General features: G+C 40.3%; 1 protein-coding gene across 1 annotated transcript in view; it reads right to left on the reverse strand.

The window, feature by feature from the left end:
• The window catches only part of LOC126162154 (pancreatic triacylglycerol lipase-like), a 173,737-nt gene that overhangs the window by 22,548 nt on the left and 131,113 nt on the right, over nt 1-20,076 (reverse strand). Inside the window, exon 9 of the mRNA XM_049918457.1 lies at nt 4,791-4,889. Within this exon, the coding sequence (XP_049774414.1) occupies nt 4,791-4,889 (99 nt within the window). The remainder of the gene's footprint in view (nt 1-4,790; nt 4,890-20,076) is intronic.

Below are 20,076 nucleotides of genomic sequence, written 5' to 3' on the forward strand. Positions count from 1 at the left end.
AACTCTTCAACATTATCAACTGATGAAGCTTTAGTAAGATGACATTCTTCCACATCACACTGTACATTCACAGGAATACTGTCAATTCAGTTCAAAAGTTTATTTAATGGATCCTTTTGCCACACCTGCTCTTTTAGCATGTCACCCTTACATTTCATATTTTGGCACCTGACAAGATTTGTATAAAACACATCACTGGCTCCCATAGTACCATACATTGACATAAAGGCAGTGGCCGACTGGAAGAGCAATGGAAATCTGTATTGTTCTCAGTTCATGTGGAAGAAGACTAATGTGATATTCATCAAAGGTGGTTTAAAGAAATTAGAACTAGTAATGAAGGTGGTCTTGACATCAGGATTAATACAGCGTATTAAAAAAATCTAAATTTGAAGATTTTTTTTAGCAGACTGTTAAGTAAGGATAAATTCTGACAGATCATGGGGAAGCCCCCTCAATCTCTGGACCTCCTACAACCATTTCTTGCAGTAGCCTTAAATCGGCCATGCTTTCACACTATGGCATCCTTGTGTGTCACAATTATGCACATTCATAATGAATATTCTTAACCCAGGAAAGAGTGCTCAGAATGATACATGGTTATAGTTTACGAACTTCACAGAGGCCATTGTGTAAGCATCTCTGAATCCTATATCTGCCATCCATGTGTATATGCTCCCTATGGGATTTTTCGTTACTAATATTGATTCATTTGAAAGTAATACACACATCCATTCAATGAACACTAGGTGGGAATGGTACAATTTGGGTTTAGACAACATTGCATTAGCCATATACAGAAAAATGTGCACTATTCTGTGGGTTTCATTTTCAATATGCTGCTAACAGCACAAAAAATAAAAAAAATAAATAAATAAAAAAAAGTTGTGATAAACACCAGGTTTTCGGGTTTAAGTTAAAAGACATCCCTATAACACACCATTTTCATTATATATGGAAGTGCCATGAGCAAAGGGACTGAACCAGTGGGGTCACATGCTCTTCTTGGACAAAAGCAGATTCAGCCTGAGTAGTCATTCTGGACAGATCCTCACAGGTGAGGGTGGGAACATGTAATGAACCAGGAAGATTGAACCAGGAACATCAATGAATATGATCATTTTAGTGGTCCAAGTGGTATGGTGTTGGTAGGTATAATGTTGCATGGATAAACTGACCAAATGTATAACTTGGTACACTCACGAGTCATTGTTATTGTGACACTAATCCTTCACCACTTGCATCTTTTCAGGGTTGCATTGAGCCCTGAATTTACTTTTATGGATGGCACTGTGCAGCCACATCAAACAGTTCAGGTGGAATAGCTCTCAGAATAAGAGAATTACGGCGAATGGATTGGCCTGCCATTTCCCCAATTTGAATCCCATTGAGCACATGTGGGATGCACTGGGGAGATGTATTGCAGCATGTCCACATACACTAATGACCATCCACTAGCTGTCAACTGCACTGGTGGAGGAACAGGACACTGTGACAAGAAGTACGTACCTACTTTGTGACCAGCAAGGGAGCATGTTTCAGACCATGTATTGCCATCTGTGGTAGACACACACCTCGTTAAGAAACATGTCCTACCTTTTGCAGTGTCCAGGGGACCATCTTAAAGTACAGTGACTTCTATGTAATTATTGTCTTCAAATAAAAGTGCCATTTCTATCAGTTATCTTCTCTACTATACTGTAGCAGTTCTTTCTACGTATAGTCCAAGTATCATCAAGCTTCACATGGAAGTTACTTTCATCCTTAAGATGTGCACACTAGTGTATTTATTGTAAATCTTGTTTGTGGTTTTTCTTATAGTCTGCTTTTTGTTTTAAAATTTCTCATCAGTTTTCTGTTAGTTATGCACACACTCATTCCATGATCAAGTATTTTTGGATCATACGATCCCTTAAAATCTGTGGAATTAAATTAAACTGAACAAGGGAATAGGGTAGAAATACTGCACCAATGAGAGCTGAGCTTGTAGAGGTTATCAGCATTTTGCACATTGAGATATAGGGGAGGGAGTGGATAACACACATGATGTGAGAGTATTAAAGATTACCTTACACAGACATGTATACTTATAAATCAAACTAAATTGGTAAAAGTATGAAGTTAGTGCTCTCCATCTAAGCAAGTATCCTTTCTTAACATCAATCCTTACCTTGCTAATAGGCATACACCAAGGTGACAAAAGTCATGGGATAGCAATATGTTCATATACAGATGACATGAGGCATAGAAAGGCAGTGCATTTGCAAAGCTATCATTTGTACTCAGGTGATACACATGGTTATGGTTGTGGGATGTACGACGAATGTATCCATTAAGACACTGCAGTGAAATATGGCATTAATGGGCTATGGCAGCAGAGAACCAATGCTAACAGCACAACATTGCCTGCAGTGCCCCTCTTGGGCCTGTGACAATATCAGTTGTATCACTGCTGACTGGAAAACCATGGTGTGATCAAATGGCTCCCAATTTCAGCTTGAATAGCTGTGGTAGGTTCCATGTGTGGTGTGGACCCCATGAAGTCATGGACCAGAGTTGTCAACAAGGCACTGTGCAACCTTCTGGTGGCACCATAATGGTATGAGCTGTGTTTACATGGAAGGGAACTGGGAATTTGTCCTCTGGCCCAACTGAACTGATCATTGAATTGAAATGGTTGTGTTCAGCTACACAGAGACCATTTGGAATTCTGTTCCCAAATAACATTGGAATTTTTGTGGATGAAAATGTGCTATGGCACTGGGCCACAATTGTTCACAATTGCTTTGAAGAACATTCTGGAGAATTTAAGTGAATGATTTGGCCACTGAGATCGCCCAACATGAATCCCATCGAACATTAATGGGACATAATCAAGAGGTCAGTTCATGCACAAAATCCTGCAATGGCAACACATTCACAATTATGGATGGCTGTAAAGGCAGCATGGCTCAATATTTCTGGAGGGGACTTCAACAACTTGTCGAGTTGCTGAACTACACCACACAAAGGAGGTCCCACACAATATTAGGATGTATCCTATGACTTCTCACCTCTGTGTAGAAAAGCCAATGTCCATATGAAACACACAGATCATTAAAATTACCTCCAGTTTGATGTGTGTGAAATCTTATGGGACTTAACCTTCAGTTTGATAGCTGCCTTCTTTCACATCAAAGGTTCTCTTCTGTACAATGGATTCAGCTGTGCAAGGCACATCTACAGTGATTAGCAATCACTTTCTTATTTCGCTGAAGGCCTTGCCAAGGGCATCACATCCCGAAAACCTATTCCAAAACAGATTTCCCTTGACATATTTACAGCACTTGTAGCACACCTACTAATCATCTGCTAAGGTACATGGCTCATACTACCCATTACCACCCCAGACAGATATAAACGATCCACATTTTCTGCCAGTGGTTTTTGAGGATGCCCTGAAACAAGTATCTTAACCAAAATTCTCACCAACTCTTTCCCCATTTTTCCAACACACTAAATATCGTGGACCAGCCCTATGCTATTCCAAAACATTGCCAAATGGTAATATCTGTGTTAAAGATACAGGTGCAAATGTGTGTTTGATGCATACACTTTTTGAACACAAAGTTGGGTCAAAACATAATTTCTTCTGTATCATAAAAAATGTAGTAAGGAGCATAATTATAGCAGCAGGATTAGTACAGATCATAGCCTGAACTGTCCTTTACACAACACTACTCTTCAACTTATTCACCAGGCATTTGTACACATTTGCACCATCACTGAACCCAGACATCAAAATCAGTTTGGAAAACTGGAAAACTTAGCATTCTGCTTCTTGACCCAAGATTTAAAAAACCCAGGTTTTTGCTGTTTATTTTGAACTCTGATGTGCCTGTCTCCTTGAATCACTTCATCAACATGCCCTCGATTGGCAGGCATGACATGTTGGCCAACAATGCACAATTTATCTGCAGTGTTTGTTTCTCCACTACTAAACTACGAGTACATCATCCAACACTGCTCATTGCTGATGCCCATTACAGTGCCCTTGTACACACTCTCCGTGCATCAAGGTTTCAAATCATGGAACAAGAATGAAAACCTTCAATTTCTCCAAACTGGTTTTGATGCATGATGGCGCAAATGTGTAAAAAAACTGTGGTGGCTATTTGAATGATTCCATTGTGTAGATGACAATTCAGGCTGCAATCTGTACTAATTTGACTGTTATACATTCATTATTAAATTTTTCATGATGCAGGAGGCATTACTTTCTGATCCACCTTCTTATTATTTCAGTCCTGAAACTGTTATATGTCATCCCATCAGATATAGGGTTACATCTGAAACTATTCATGTCACATACCAACTACAATGCAACTCCTGCATAGCATTTTAGATGGGTGCAACCACTAGCCAACTGTCCACCCATACAAATGGCCTCTATCAAGCTGTGGCCTTTGGTAAGATTGACCAAGTGGTTAAGCACGCTGCTGTGCCCAGTGTAACAAACTTAAGCGGTTAGTTTACAACCTCTTCAACATCAACTTCTCTGAAAACTTTCCTTGCTGTTCCTCACTCCTTAATCCCTACCATTTCTTTCCCCTTGGCTCTTCCTCATTCTTCTCAACTGACCTACCCAATGCAACAACTCATCCCAACCTGGACACCTCACTCAGACATTGTAGTGGGGTGCCGGGTAGTGGGGAATGGTCACTTACACACACATTCGCAAATGCTCACTCACAATGAGATGATGTAACTCTATAGGTAAGAAGAAAAATTATTATTTTATTTACACTTACACAGAAAAGACAGGATTCCAGGAAATTTGTATCCAACAGCTTCCCCATTTACACATCCAGGCTGACACATCCCTCCATTTGGATAAAAATCAATGTGTCCTGCAGAACCAATACAATAATACATTACTACAGCATCAGTTTCTGAGTAGCAGGAAAGCAACCAGCACCACAAACTTTACAAGGATATAATATTAATGCATGGTAATTCAGAAATAAGAACTCTATCCTCTTTGTTCTTCGCACTATCTCCCTCTCGGCACAATATCACTTTTTAATAGGCTTCCGATTATTGCTGATATCTTTGCTCCCTCAATATTTGTATCAGTTGTTTGCTTCCAACTCTCTATCATACCACATCATTTTCTAATTTGCAACACATCTGTTGGCTTCCTAATCTTCCCATCCACCTTCTTTTTCTGTGGTTCTTGACTTTTCACAATTTAATTGACACAAGTTATTAAAGTTCAGCAATTTCATTTGTAACCACCATCCTTATGGTATCACTATGGCAGTTGCATTTAACTTTATTGTGCTTCAATTACTCATTTAAAGGTACAAGAGTTTCCTGATCTTCAACAATTATGAAATACATAGGTCGCTACTCACTGTAAAGTTAACAATTACTTGCAGACAGGCAATATGAAGAGACTGTTACACAAGCTGAGCTTTCAGCCAAAGCTTTGTTCTGGATAGAAAAACAAACACACACACACACACACACACACACACACACACACACACACACACACACACACACACGACTGAGTGGCTGAAGATTGTGGTCAGAGGGGCATGAGGTGTGCCTGCTTGTGACAGACAGACAGACAGGGTGAGTAGCAATTTGCCACTCTTTGCTGACGACACTGTAGTGTACGGGAAAGAGTTGTCATTGAGTGATGTAGGAGGATACAGAATGGGTTACACAATACTTTTATTTGGTGTGATTAATGGTAGCTTACTATCGTCATCATCGTTGTCATCGTCGTCTTAATTCTTAATTGCAAATAAATAGTTTGCACAGTAATAATAATAAAAATCAGACTTTGTTAAAAAAAGACTGCAGATTCAACTTAAGAATGTTGAAATGTGAATATAGTGGCACACTTATGGCACGTGATTGTTGCATCACCAGACAGTACTTCTAACTAATTTAAATTCCTGAAAAATGTACTAAAGATTTCATTATTACATGTGTACAGGGATATGCATTCAACTACTAAAATAATATATCTAAAAACAAAGATGATGTGACTTACCAAATGAAAGCGCTGGCAGGTCGACAGACACACAAACGAACACAAACATACACACAAAATTCAAGCTTTCGCAACAAACTGTTGCCTCATCAGGAAAGAGGGAAGGAGAGGGAAAGACGAAAGGATGTGGGTTTTAAGGGAGAGGGTAAGGAGTCATTCCAGTCCCGGGAGCGGAAAGACTTACCTTAGGGGGAAAAAAGGACGGGTATACACTCGCACACACACACATATCCATCCACACATATACAGACACAAGAAGACATATTTAAAAAATATGTCTTCTTGTGTCTGTATATGTGTGGATGGATATGTGTGTGTGTGCGCGCGAGTGTATACCCGTCCTTTTTTCCCCCTAAGGTAAGTCTTTCCGCTCCCGGGACTGGAATGACTCCTTACCCTCTCCCTTAAAACCCACATCCTTTCGTCTTTCCCTCTCCTTCCCTCTTTCCTGATGAGGCAACAGTTTGTTGCGAAAGCTTGAATTTTGTGTGTATGTTTGTGTTCGTTTGTGTGACTGTCGACCTGCCAGCACTTTCATTTGGTAAGCCACATCATCTTTGTTTTTAGATATATTTTTCCTTCGTGGAATGTTTCCTTCTATTATAACCATATCATTAATTTGAACCCAACAATTACGTTTGTTATTGTCGCCTTTGCATTTCGAAATCTTTCCTGTCGTCTTATTTCTCTTTTTTCTCTTTATTTTCTCTTTCTGTTTTTATCAGTAGTTTCGCTTTGTATTCACCTTCCCCTTTTACCGTAATCTACTATAAAATTTTATCCCGCCATATATATGCTCAACAATACGTAACCCACTTCCCAACCATAACCAAAAGATTTTATTTTCCGCTTTCAACACTACCGCTGCTATAAAATCCACCGTTTCTAGTTCAATAACAGCTGCTTTCACGTATTTAACAACCATTTCGGCTAGTTCTAATAACTTTAACTTTATTTCCACTTCCGTTTTTCGCACATCACTGATCATTTTAGCCGCTCCCCACAGGTTTTAACGTCATTTTTTTCTACAATTGTTAGACCCATTTTCGTAATCTTTCACCACAACACCACTCCTTTAATACGTTTTTTCGAAATTTTCTCGAAATTTTCCCGAATTTCTCCGTCCTTTAACGTGATTTAGTGGCAACACAACCACCCAACCTTTCTGCACATCGCTGTCTACCAACCCAAGTTGGTCTTTAAATATGTCTTCTTGTGTCTGTATATGTGTGGATGGATGTGTGTGTGTGTGTGCGCGCGCGAGTGTATACCCATCCTTTTTTCCCCCTAAGGTAAGTCTTTCCGCTCCCGGGACTGGAATGACTCCTTACCCTCTCCCTTAAAACCCACATCCTTTCGTCTTTCCCTCTCCTTCCCTCTTTCCTGATGAGGCAACAGTTTGTTGCGAAAGCTTGAATTTTGTGTGTATGTTTGTGTTCGTTTGTGTGTCTGTCGACCTGCCAGCGCTTTCATTTGGTAAGTCACATCATCTTTGTTTTTAGATATATTTTTCCTTCGTGGAATGTTTCCTTCTATTATAACCAACTACTAAAATAAGGTATAAATGACAAAGATATTATTATTTTGCAATAAAAGTCATCACACAATGAGTAATACAATCTTCTAGTAGTGACGCTCTATCAGTTATCATATTTTTAGCAGAATAAAATCAAGATTTTCACACATAATTAAGACATTGAAATAAAATTCATACTTTGAGGTATAATTTTATCACTAATATAACAAACACAATAATTTGAATATAATAGAGGGAAACATTCCACGTGGGAAAAATATATCTAAAAAGAAAGATGATGAGACTTACCAAACAAAAGCGCTGGCAGGTCGATAGACACACAAACAAACACAAACATACACACAAAATTCAAGCTTTTGCAACCAACGGTTGCCTCATTGGAGATTGGACATCTCTGCCCAAACTCTTTGCCTTTACAATGTCTGCTTGTGTCTGTGTGTATGCAGATGGATATGTGTGTGTGTGTGTGTGTGTGTGTGTGTGTGTGTGTGTGTGTGTGTGTGTGTGTGTGTGCGAATGTTTACCTGTCCTTTTTTCCCCCTAAGGTAAGTCATTCCGCTCCCGTGATTTGAATGACTCCTTACCCTCTCCCTTAAAACCCAAATCCTTTCGTCTTTCCCTCTCCTTCCCTCTTTCCTGATGAGGCAACCGTTGGTTGCGAAAGCTTGAATTTTTTGTGTATATGTTTGTGTTTGTTTGTGTGTCTATCGACCTGCCAGCGCTTTTGTTTGGTAAGTCTCATCATCTTTCTTTTTAAACACAATAATTTGTTATTCAATAAGAGTCTATCTAGATTGGCAGATTTTTTCCAGTACACTAAGTTTTACATCTCCAACCATTCTGTTCCTTTCATTCCTTACCTAATCCTTTTTCGTTTGAGTCAGCTTGGATTTAGTTATTCTTTCTTTGCTAGAGTATAGGTCTCCACTGAGTGGTTCAGAATGGGAACATAGTAGACACTGAAGAGGGCTGATTTTGCCTTGTGTGGGATCTGGTTGTCCCACAGGAGGCACCTTACTTACTGAAACTGGGCAGTTCTATGTGTATAGTTTATAACTTCACTTCAACTTAAGTTATTAAAATCTGTCATATTGCCCAAATATGAGAAATGTTGCAGATTCTCCTAGGGTCTTCTATTAAGCTGTAGCTCATGCTGTCCTTGTCTGCTTATCGTAACAGGTAGAGCCTTTGATTCACTGACAGACTCCTCAAAGCGACTGTTCTACATATTAATTCTTCTTGGTCCTCATTTGTATCTCCCCATGTCATATCATCATCAGTGAACCCCCCTGCTTTCAATTCAAGTCCATACTGCTCCTTTATCACATTACTAGCATCAGTGGAGACAAGGCACTTCCCTGCTGCACTTTGATCTCAGACCATTTGCTCACTCCGTTTCCTACTCAAAACACAACTGACATCATCCATAGAGCATCTTCACTTTCTTGGTCAGTGCCTTAGATATATTCAGTGCCTTAGATATATTCAATATGATATATTCAATATGATAAAATCTTACTTAATGAACATATATCAAGAAGTAGAAATTCTAGATGATGAGAATAATAAATACTACTCTCAGGCATGGGGAAGATTCTAAACAGAATGCTTCAGGGAAGTGTTCTAAGGCCACTGCTGTCCCTGGTGTGTGTATAACCACCTTTACCAAATCCAACAGAAATCCTTGCTATTTTCAGATGACACAAATGTTTTAATTAAGGGGATGGATCTAGAATAATAATAAAAATAAAAAACCACCATGAGCTTTAAAATCAATCAACCAAAAGATATTGAGTTAGTGCTAAAAATCAAGGAGAACAAATCTGAGCAAGTACCTTAAGTGAAATTGGTGGGTCTCCACTTCTATGATACGGCAATATGGACACAGCACGTAAATAGCATATGCAGTAAATTAAATTTAGGCTGCTATGCACTATGGAGTTATTTAAAATTTTTAGTATTGAAGTACTCAAACTGTTCTACTGTGTGCACTTAGTAACAAGTAATTTTAAGAAAAATGAAATGGTTCATCAAAACAAAACAAGAAACTGTTGGAGAAACTGAGTAAATTCAACACAGGACAAGTCATTATGAGAAAAATATTCAGTTGCCTTCCAAGCAATATAAGCCAAATGAAGGACATTAATGCCTTTAAACACACAGTCAGAAAAATACAGGAAAGAATCCATTTTATTCCTTAAATGAATTTACTGATGACTGTAAGCAAAATCCAAAAATATGATGCAGGAGAAAGTAAGAAATCAGAAGTAACCATTATTCAGCTTAATGGGTGAAAACTATAACAGCAAAAGTGACATTTTTTGCAAAACTGAATTAAGTGTACTTTAGGCAATGAATGAAAGGATAACTGTTAATGGCAGAAAGATCTAACAGACCACTGTTAACATCTGCCATCAAAAGCAAAAAACTTTGAATTAATGCCATTACTACACTTTATTCCTCCAGTGTAACAACTTCTATAAGAGTTTAACACCAATTCTGAACTCACTTAAAAATCAACCATAATGCAACATAATTCACACTTTCCACAGCACATTGCACACCAAATGATTGACAGTCTTTTTGTTGTGCCTATCTGCATCTCCGCTATATGGTGAGTAGCAAATTTTCTTTTCATTATGTTATAAGATAGATTGCCACTCACCGCAAAGGTGACACATCGAGTTGCAGATGGGCACGACCAAAGACCATTTACACATTGAGAAGTCAGAGTCTTCTTCAGGAAGGAGGGGGGTAAAATGCCTAACCACCCAGCACTTCCTATTCCAGTCCTGTCACAGACTTATTCTTCCCCACCTGATACTGGACCACCTGTGAAAGCAGCCATATTATATACGATCTCTGCTGCAATCATTGCACAGTTTTTTTATATTGGTATGACTACCAACGAGCTGCCCAATAGGATGAATGGCCACTGCCACACTGGGGGGTAAGAGCAAAGTGGATCACCCTGTGTCACAATATGCAGCTGAATCTAACCTGCTCGATTCTAATGGCTGCTTCAGAACCCAGGCCATCCAGATCCTCCCATCCACACCCAGCTGGACTGTGCAGATGAGAGTTATCCTACACACCCACTGGCCGTTTCCCCATCTCTGCTCCTCATCTTTTCCACTTTGCGTTCTCCCCCCCCCCCCCCCCCCTTCCTCACTTACAGCCTCCTGACTCCACACCTAACAGCTTTGTCTTGCCACCTAGTCCTTGCATGCTATGCTCCACCAGGCAGTGCTGACTCCCCCTTCCCAGCCTCATTCCAGATTTTGGCTTCTGCTCAACATGGTACAGTTCCATTCTAGTTCAAGTGACAGGATGTAGCAGTCATGTGTGCATGAGGTGTGCTTGCTTGAGTGAATGTGTGTGTGTCTTTTCTGAAGAAGGGTTTGCATAAAGTTCAATGTTTGAGTCTTTTTGTCTGCAGCTCAACATGTCATCCATACTGTGAGTAGTCATCTATCCTTGTCACAATATTAGTGATGCAAGTGATATTCTGCAAAGATATTTTGAAGCCATACTGGTAAAAGTGAAGTAATGTTCTTGATTCAAAGATCAGATCAGTTTTACTCCTGCATACTGTTGTTGTTTGAGGAGAGGTTCAATTATTCTTCAAAGCCTCTTTTTTGTGATGTCCTCCAGAAATTTTAATCCATGCAAAAGCAGTGTTATGCCTCCGGAATTTTGGATAGTTTTCTATTACCTTTCTTTGAATAATGGTATAATTACACCTTTGGTCCAATTGTGCATTTTTCTCCTCAGCTAATACTTGTTTTACAATTAGTTTTTGTTGCATGTATTCTTGGGTCAGTATTTTTCTGTGTTCATTCCTAGAGTCCTCCAGTTTTTGTTTCTCTTTGTCAAATAGTTTGTTTCTTTCTTTCTTTGGTTTCTTAAATGTATTTCATCCTTTATCCTTTTGTTCCACTATGGTGCTTGTTGCTCTCTCACTCTGGTGCTTATCTTTTCACAGATGTTTGTAGCTTCTCCAACAGAGGCATCCTGAAACTCTTTCCATTCTTCTTCACCACTTCTTGTTGCACTAGTACATAATTTATCCCTTATTGTACATAGCCATTCTCTAAATGCAGACAAACATGTAAGCTAATGCAGATGAAGAAGAAAAATAATACTGTGATACTGAAATATAGTGTTAGTGATATGCTGCTTCATGCAGTCATGACCATTAAATATCTAGCCCTAAGGTTGCAAAACCATATAAATGGAATGAGCTTGTATAGTCAGTACTAAAGAAGGTTAATGGTTGTCTTTGGTTTATTGGGAGAATACTGGGAAAGTTCATCTATAATAGAGACTACATACAGAACACTAGTGTGACCCGTACTTGAGTACCAGGTAGGATTAAAGGAACACATTAAAGCATTTCAGGGACATAGTACTAGATTTGTTTCTAGGAGGTTTGAACAATACACATATTATGGAGATACTTCATGGTTGCAAGGGAATCCCTGGAGGAAAGGACTCCACTGCCCATGTCATCTCTTAATTTGTCCTCAGTCAGCTCCATTAATGTTACAAGAAAAGCATGATCAGATGGTGTTGGTGGCTGCTGCTGCTACTGCTCCTCCTCCTCCTCCTCCAATTTTTGAAGCATTTCTTCTTCAAAGATGTTTGAGCCTTTTTTGTAGGAAACATTCTGATCAACCTTTTTTTTTGTTTCCTATATGAATGTACTCTTAGCTGTAGTGTTCTCTTGTTTGCAGCTTTCTTTCTCATTGTTGACCCTCTTCATATGGCTTCTAATGTCCACGGTATTTTTATCTATTCTTTTATGTTTATATCTACCCTGTATGTACATGACAACACCATAGCTGAAGTTTAGGGTCTCATGAATTTTTGACATTAGGACTTGACATTTTACATTTGAGTAGCTAGATGAGAAGTAGATGGTTCCACTAAAAGTGATGAGTAGACAGTTTATTTTAACATTTTTGCTATACCTTGTAATGCTTCTCATTATAGGAAAAATATTCAATGTCATTTAGATCCATAATTTTTGAAGATTAATCCTCCAAAAGACCTTTCAGCTAGTTGATTGTTTTTCCATGGATTATTTTGGAAATATTTCCCACTTTATGAGAAAAATAGCTGTTACATTTCCACAAGTAGTTATCATACCCAATCTGGAAAATCCTATTACAACTAGGGTATGACAGGTGCCCTGGTGACTGCCTATGAACAACTACATTGCCAGAACAGCTATCCACCTTGTCAGTGACAAGCACATGTTGAGGTTGAGGTTTTTTTCTGGTGTATCTTCTTGGTATGGGACGTTAAGTCATGATATCTGCTCTCCAAGAATACAGTGATGCACCACTATGCCCAACAATGGTTGCTGAAGCATGCCACGTGTTTACTATACTAGGACACTGACGAAGCAGCCCAACCACCACCTCATGAACCTGTGATATGCTGAACTCTTAATCATGACTATCCCAGTGTTACCCCACAGATGAATGTCTGAATCAGACTTTTCCAAAACCAAGATGAATTCCAAATGTACGCCGGCGGAAGTGGCCATCCGGTTCTAGGCGCTGCAGTCTGGAACCGCGAGACTGCTACGGTCGCAGGTTCGAATCCTGCCTCGGGCATGGATGTGTGTAATGTGCTTAGGTTAGTTAGGTTTAACTAGTTCTAAGTTCTAGGGGCTAATGACCTCAGAAGTTGAGTCCCATAGTGCTCAGAGCCATTTGAACCATTTCCAAATGTACAAACATCAAAAAGTTTTGCATCACCTCAGTTCCGAGAGTTCCAGAACCTGTAGAGAAAATTGGAATATGGCTCAACATAAACATCATTTCTGCCCTTTTTATTGCTCATAAAAACGACACATTGCATGTTGTACCATCATAAAGTGAGATCTTCAGAGGTGGTAGCCCAGATTGCTGTACACACCAGTACCTCTAATACCCAGTAGCAACTCTTCTTGCATTGCCCCCAGTAGCAACTTCTCTTGCATTGATGCATGCCTGTATTCGTTGTGACATACTATCCCCAAGTTCATTAAAGCACTGTTGGTCCAGATTGTCCCACTCCTCAATGGCGATTCAGCATAGATCCCTCAAAGTGGATGGTGGGTCATGTTGTCCACGAACACCCTTTTCAATCTATCCCAGGCATTTTCAATAGGGTCCATGTCTGGAGAACATACTGGCCACTCTTCTTGAGTGATGATATCCTGAAGGAAGCCATTCACAAGATGTGCATGATGGGGGCACAAATTGTCGTCCATCAAGACGAATGCCTCACCAATATCTGCCGATATGGTTGCACTATCAATTGGAGGATGGCATTCGCGTATTGCAGCCATTACGGCACCTTCCATGACCACCAGCAGTGTATGTCTGCCTCACATAATGCCACCCCAAAACAGCAGGGAACCTCCACCTTGGTGCAATTGCTGGACAGTGTGCCTAGGGTTTTCAGCCTGACCGGGTTGCCTCCAAACAAGTCTCTGATGGTTGTCTGGTTGAAGGCATATGCGACACTCATTGGTAAAGATGATGTGATGCCAATCCTGAGCGGTCCATTTGGCATGTTGCTGGGCCCATCTGTACCACACTGCATGGTGTTGGGACTGCAAAGATGGTCCTCGCCATGGACGTTGGGAGTGAAGTTGTGTATCAAGCAGCCTATTGCGCACAGTTTGAGTCATAACACTTGCTGTCAGGGTTCCTCCAAGCCATAATCTGTGGGTAGTGGTCATCCACTACAGTAATAGCCGTTGGGCAGCCTCAGAAAGGCATGTCATCAACAGTTCCTGTTCTCTCTATTTCCTCCATGTCTGAACAACATCGCTTTGGTTAATTCCGAGACACCTGGACACTTCCCTTGTTGAGAGCCCTTCCTGGTACAAAGTAACACTGTGGATGCAATTGAACCATGGTATTGACCATCTAGGCATGGTTGAACTACAGACAACATGAGCCATGTACATCCTTCCTGGTGGAATGACTGGAACTGATCGGCTGTTGGACCCCCTCCGTCTAATAGGTGCTGCTCATGCATGGTTGTTTACATCTTTGGACAGGTTAAGTGACATCTCTGAACACTATGTCTGTGATACAATATCCACAGTCAACATCTTTCTTCAGGAGTTCTGAGAACTGGGGTGATGCAAAACTTTTTTTGATGTTTGTATTAATAACTGAATTTTAACTGTAATTATAAATGTGTGTATAATGCAGTAAGCAATGTTCTAAGGACTCCCTCACATTGTATCACACTACCCATATTAAAAATTTTTGTTAAGAGCACTGAATTTGTATTTTGTATTATTCATAACACAAAACTGATATGCTGTCAGAACTTTAGTAACATATAACAAGTATGGTCTCAACAATGAGATATTTTGCGAGTTTCTGTTTCACCTAAGTGGTTTGTTCTTTAATTCCAGCCACTACTCCTCCCAGTGATGCAGGGACTTTTGCCTCCACAGTGAGGTCACTGTATGTAGGTGTTACATATTCCTCCTGGATGTTTCATCTGACACGTTTTTTGCCCTGAATACCCATTTGCCTTGGTACCCAATAGACTTTCATGATATAAGTTAAGTAGGATGTCCTGGATAGACTGGACTTTTTTCTATGCAGTAATGATGCATTTTATAGCTTTCTATGTACTCAGTGAGTCTAAGATGATGAGAAATTTCTTAATCCAGATGCCTCCTATACTCTATTGCTCTTGAGATATCACAAACTTCTGCATCCTAGATGCTGAAATCATATTGTCAGGATATGATTTGACAAAACTGCAGGGAAACCAAGACTGGCCCCTACTAGAACCATAGTTATAGTTTTTGTATAATTTAAGGTATTACAAAACAATATATTACAAATATAATAAGGCAAACAGTCTCTCAGGCTTAATTAAATTATGGACAATTTTTAAGTCTTGTTAATAGCCATGGTGAAAGCCAGCTCCATACCAGGATAAGGACAGAGATAGTCATCACAAATATGTACAGTATCTTTATTTTCTTGGCTTCCAAATAGTGTTGTGACACTTTTAATATAAGAGATCAAGATTCACCAAATCACGAATGTGATATATGCTATTACTACACATTGTTATGTACCTGTATATTTCATTTTTCATGGGCAAGTTTTCATTTTGTACATTGCTTCATAGTATTGAATCAATGCTGTTCAATTATTTCTCTTTTCTGTAATTCATTCCTTTATCTACACTCATTCTATAAATTAGATAACTGACCAGTATGGGTGGTTGTGACTATGAAGAACTCCTAAGGTTCAGAGTGGAAGAAGAATAGAAAACCTTCCCATCCAACAGTCGATGAGGTGGAAGACACCTCTGTCCAGAAATGTTGCAGCCTTGCAGTCTACAGTGTTGGTTCCTCAAAGGCTACATGAAGAAAACTCTTAAGGAAATTTACCTGGTTGTCCTGGTAGGCAGCAGCGGAAGTGGGCTTGTCTCGCATTCTACATAAAACCACTAAATCTTTACAAGTCCAGCAAGGAAAGGCCAAATGGATTTAACAAAAAAGATGATGCTGCAAACAAAAAGCCACCCAGATGGCTGCATGTTCCCATATCCAAAATGGCACAGTGGCCCAGATTCAAATCCACCTGGTGAATTAATGGTAAGGGGTCATTTGCCGGCCAGCCTGGATGTGGCTTTTAGGCAGTTTCTCATATTCAGCTTCATGAATACTGAGCTGATAAGGACATCCCACCTCAGTTACATGATCCACAAACTTTTTGAAAAAGCATGCTCACACTTTCACATGGAATAACACTTGATGTAAACAAATGGGTACATAATTCTGTCTCAAGTGGAGGGGGAGGGGGGAGGGGTGAAAGGAAAGGCATCTGGCCATTTCTCTACCACAAACATTGCCAAATCCGTGCCATTCCTGTAAAATTAAGGGATAATGGCAGGAAAAAGAAGTTGCTGCAAACAAAAACAGATTATGAACTTTGAATATAAATAGAAGAGAATATATTTGTTTATACAATCATGTCAATAAAGGCAAGTTAGTAGAGCTGGAATGTCTATACTTATAAAGAAAAACTTCATTAAAACATTAAGGATTGGGATATGCCATAGCTGAGCATATTATAAAAGAAGAGCTTAAAGTAAAGGGGTATGAACTGGTTGTAACTAGAGTAATGCTCTATTAAACAATAATACCATTAATACCAAGAATGTGCATGTTGAGAAACTAAGTCAGCTATTGGGCAGTATCAACAGCAGGAAAAAGGTATTTCTTTTAAGCATTTTCTATGGTCATGTTAGGTCCAAACAAATAGATGCAGGGAATGGATGGAGAAAAGGATGCTAATGATGGTGGTGGACAAATTATGTGTCAGCAATATTCACTAAGGATTCAAAATGATTATTTTGAGCACAAAGATATATATATAAATTTACTTGGACACACACTACACTCCAAAGGAAATCTGTAATTGACAATATTGTAAGTAGACAGAAATCCTTAAAATTTCAGAAGTGTGGCCATTGCCTTCTGAAAACTAAAATACTTTTCCCAACAGTAAAATATTTTAAAAATCAGGCAAAATGTGATGAAAAGGTACACAAAGTGAAGTACAGCCTTAGTACAAGGTTGGAGAATGAATCAACAGTATAGTAGTGTACGAGTGGGCACAGAGATGAACGCTGTCTGGTGGAGAGTGCAGGGCTAGACTGCCAACAGGTGCAGTGACAGGAGGTTGTGGGGCACGAAGGTGGGGGAAAAAAGGAGAGGAGTGGGTTAATATGGGCAGATTCATTGGCAAAGGGCTGCGTGGAAACAGGCAGGATGTGGTGGGACAGAGAAGGTGGAAATTGTTGGGTGAAGGGTGTGGAGGCAGTGTGTTACCGTAGGTTGAGGCCAGGATAATTATGGGAGGGAGAATGTGTTGCAAAGATATCTCCCATCTGCGCAGTTCAGAAAAGCTGGTGATGGAAGGAAGGATCCACATGGCTCGGGTAGTCAAGCAACCATTGAAATCAAGTGTGTTATGTTCAGCTGCAAGTTGTGCCACAGGGTGGTCTACTTTGTTCTTGCCCACAGTTTGGCAGTGGCTGTTCATCCTGGTGGACAGCTGGTTGGTAGTCATACCAACATAAAAAGATGTGCAATGATTGCAGCAGAGCTAGTAAATGGCATGGCTGCTTTCACAGGTGGCCTAGCCCCTGATGGGGTAGGATAAACCTGTGACAGGGCTGGAATAGGATGTGCTGGGTGGGTGGATTGTGCAGGCATTGCACCTGAGTCTTCCACAACTGGCATATCCCTGTGGAAGAGCCAGGTGCAAAACCTGCTCAGTCCACTCACCCAGCTCTTCTTATTCCAGTCCTGTCACAAATTTATCCTACCCCATCACCAGATGTCCACCAGGAGGAACAGCCACTGCCAAACTGTGGCCAAGAGCAAAGTACGCCACCTTGTGACACAATATGCAGCTGAACGCAACACATTTTATTTCAATGGCTGCTACACTACCCAAACCATATGGATTCTTCCCTCCACCACCAGCTTTTCTGAACTGTGCAGATGAGAGTTTCCTGACAATACATTTCCAGTCCTGTAATTATCCCGGCCTCAACATATGGTAACATACTATGTCCCCACACCCTCTGCTCAGCAGTTTCCAATCCCCCCGTCCTATCATCTCCTTCCCATTCTCATCTCCCACCCTGTTTATTTACAGTCCTCTACCCATCTTTTCCCACTCCTCACCTTTTTTGCTCCTTTCTCCTGACACTGCACCTGTTAGCAGTCAAGCCCTGCACATTCCGCTAGACATGTCTGTGTCTCTCCCCAGCTGTACACTACTATCCCTTCCCTTCCCTTCCCTTCCCTTCCCTTCCCTTCCCTTCCCCTCCCCTCCCCCCCCCCCCCTCCCCTCCCCTGCCCCCTCCAGGCTGCTGCTTCCATCCCATGTGATAGTTTCATTCTGGCCCGACATGCTGGAGTTGGTGGAAGTGTGCACGTGAGATGTGCTTGCTTGTGTACATGAGAGGTGTGTGTCTACAATTAATTAAAATTTTTGGACAAAAATTTTGACTGTCAGCATGAGCATTACACACTTTAGTGCTTTGCAAATGCCACCTTCAAGGATGGAACTTTAGCCTGTTTGAATACTGGTTACTTACTTCAGAATGACCAAAATATGTGGCACCATATTTCTCATGCCATCAGAAGCTAAAACAGTTTTGTGCACCATAACCTAAAGTTGTTCTGACGTAAGAGATACTTTTGGCTACTACATAAGATTGCTATCTATTATTTAACATGTTGATCTTTTCACTGGATATACAGGGTGTTTATAAATCTTCGGTGTGGTTTTAAGAAAATAATAATAAATCAATTTATTACATTGTATGGACAAACCTTACAGCAAAAGCTGTGGCAACTGTCCAAGTTTTTAATGTGCTACCCAATGTTCACATACCATGCTTACTGCACAAGCATAGCATCTGTTTCCAAGATCGGACTGGAACAGGAAAAGGCTTTCTGTGTGCTCCATTTTGAAGTGTCCAGATCTGTGGTTACAGTGCAGCATGGGTTTATTGCACATTTTAAAAAGACCAACCACACTGGAATAACATAGGGAGATGTTACCAATAGTTCATGAAAATCTGATGCCTGTGAAGGAGAAGAGTCCTGGTCGACACCACCTGCACCTGATACAAACCTTGAAAGCTTGCATGAAGTGTTTCACTTAAGTCCTCACAACTCATTCAGTAAATCAAGCAGGGAATTGATCACACCAAATGTGAGAGTGTAGAAGGTATTGCATAAGCAACTATGTTTTACACTGTATAAAGTGGGATTAGTGCAGGCCTTGACACTGGAAAAGCAAAAAGGTCCAATTTTTGTGAAGAGCAGCACTTAAAAATGGAGGACACTGGTTTTGTAGAAAGGCCACTTTCCATGCAGGTGGCAAGGTGAACACACACTTCCCTGTTTAGGGAAGTGAGATACCTTATACACTTGGAGCATCAGCATGGCTCTCCTAAAGCAAATTTTGTGTGTGTGGTGTCATGCAAGAAAGTGCACTGCCCATTTTTCTTACAACCACAAATGGCGACTGTATCACATTTCAAGACATGTATTTTCACAGGAATGTAAAAAACCTTCTTAATCATATTCTTCACCAACACTGGATTGGTTGTGCTGCAACAGCAGACAACCGCCTGCTCCCCTGGCCACCCCATTCACCAGATTTATCACCCTGCAGTTTCTTTCAGTGGGTGTTTGTGAAAGACCATGTTTATGTACCACTAGTGACCATGCCTCTTGAGGAAGTGGATGATTGGGTAAAGCTTGTACTGCAGACCATCACAGGGGACACGATACACCAAGTATGGGAAGAATTTGATTATCGTATGGATGTGTGTTGTGTGACCAAGGCTGCATGTACTGAAGGCTTGTGATTTATCCATCAGAAACTTGGACATTACCACTGTTTACATTGTAAGTTTTGCCCAT

This window comes from Schistocerca cancellata, chromosome 2, assembly GCF_023864275.1.
Source record: "Schistocerca cancellata isolate TAMUIC-IGC-003103 chromosome 2, iqSchCanc2.1, whole genome shotgun sequence".
Lineage (NCBI taxonomy): Eukaryota > Metazoa > Arthropoda > Insecta > Orthoptera > Acrididae > Schistocerca > Schistocerca cancellata.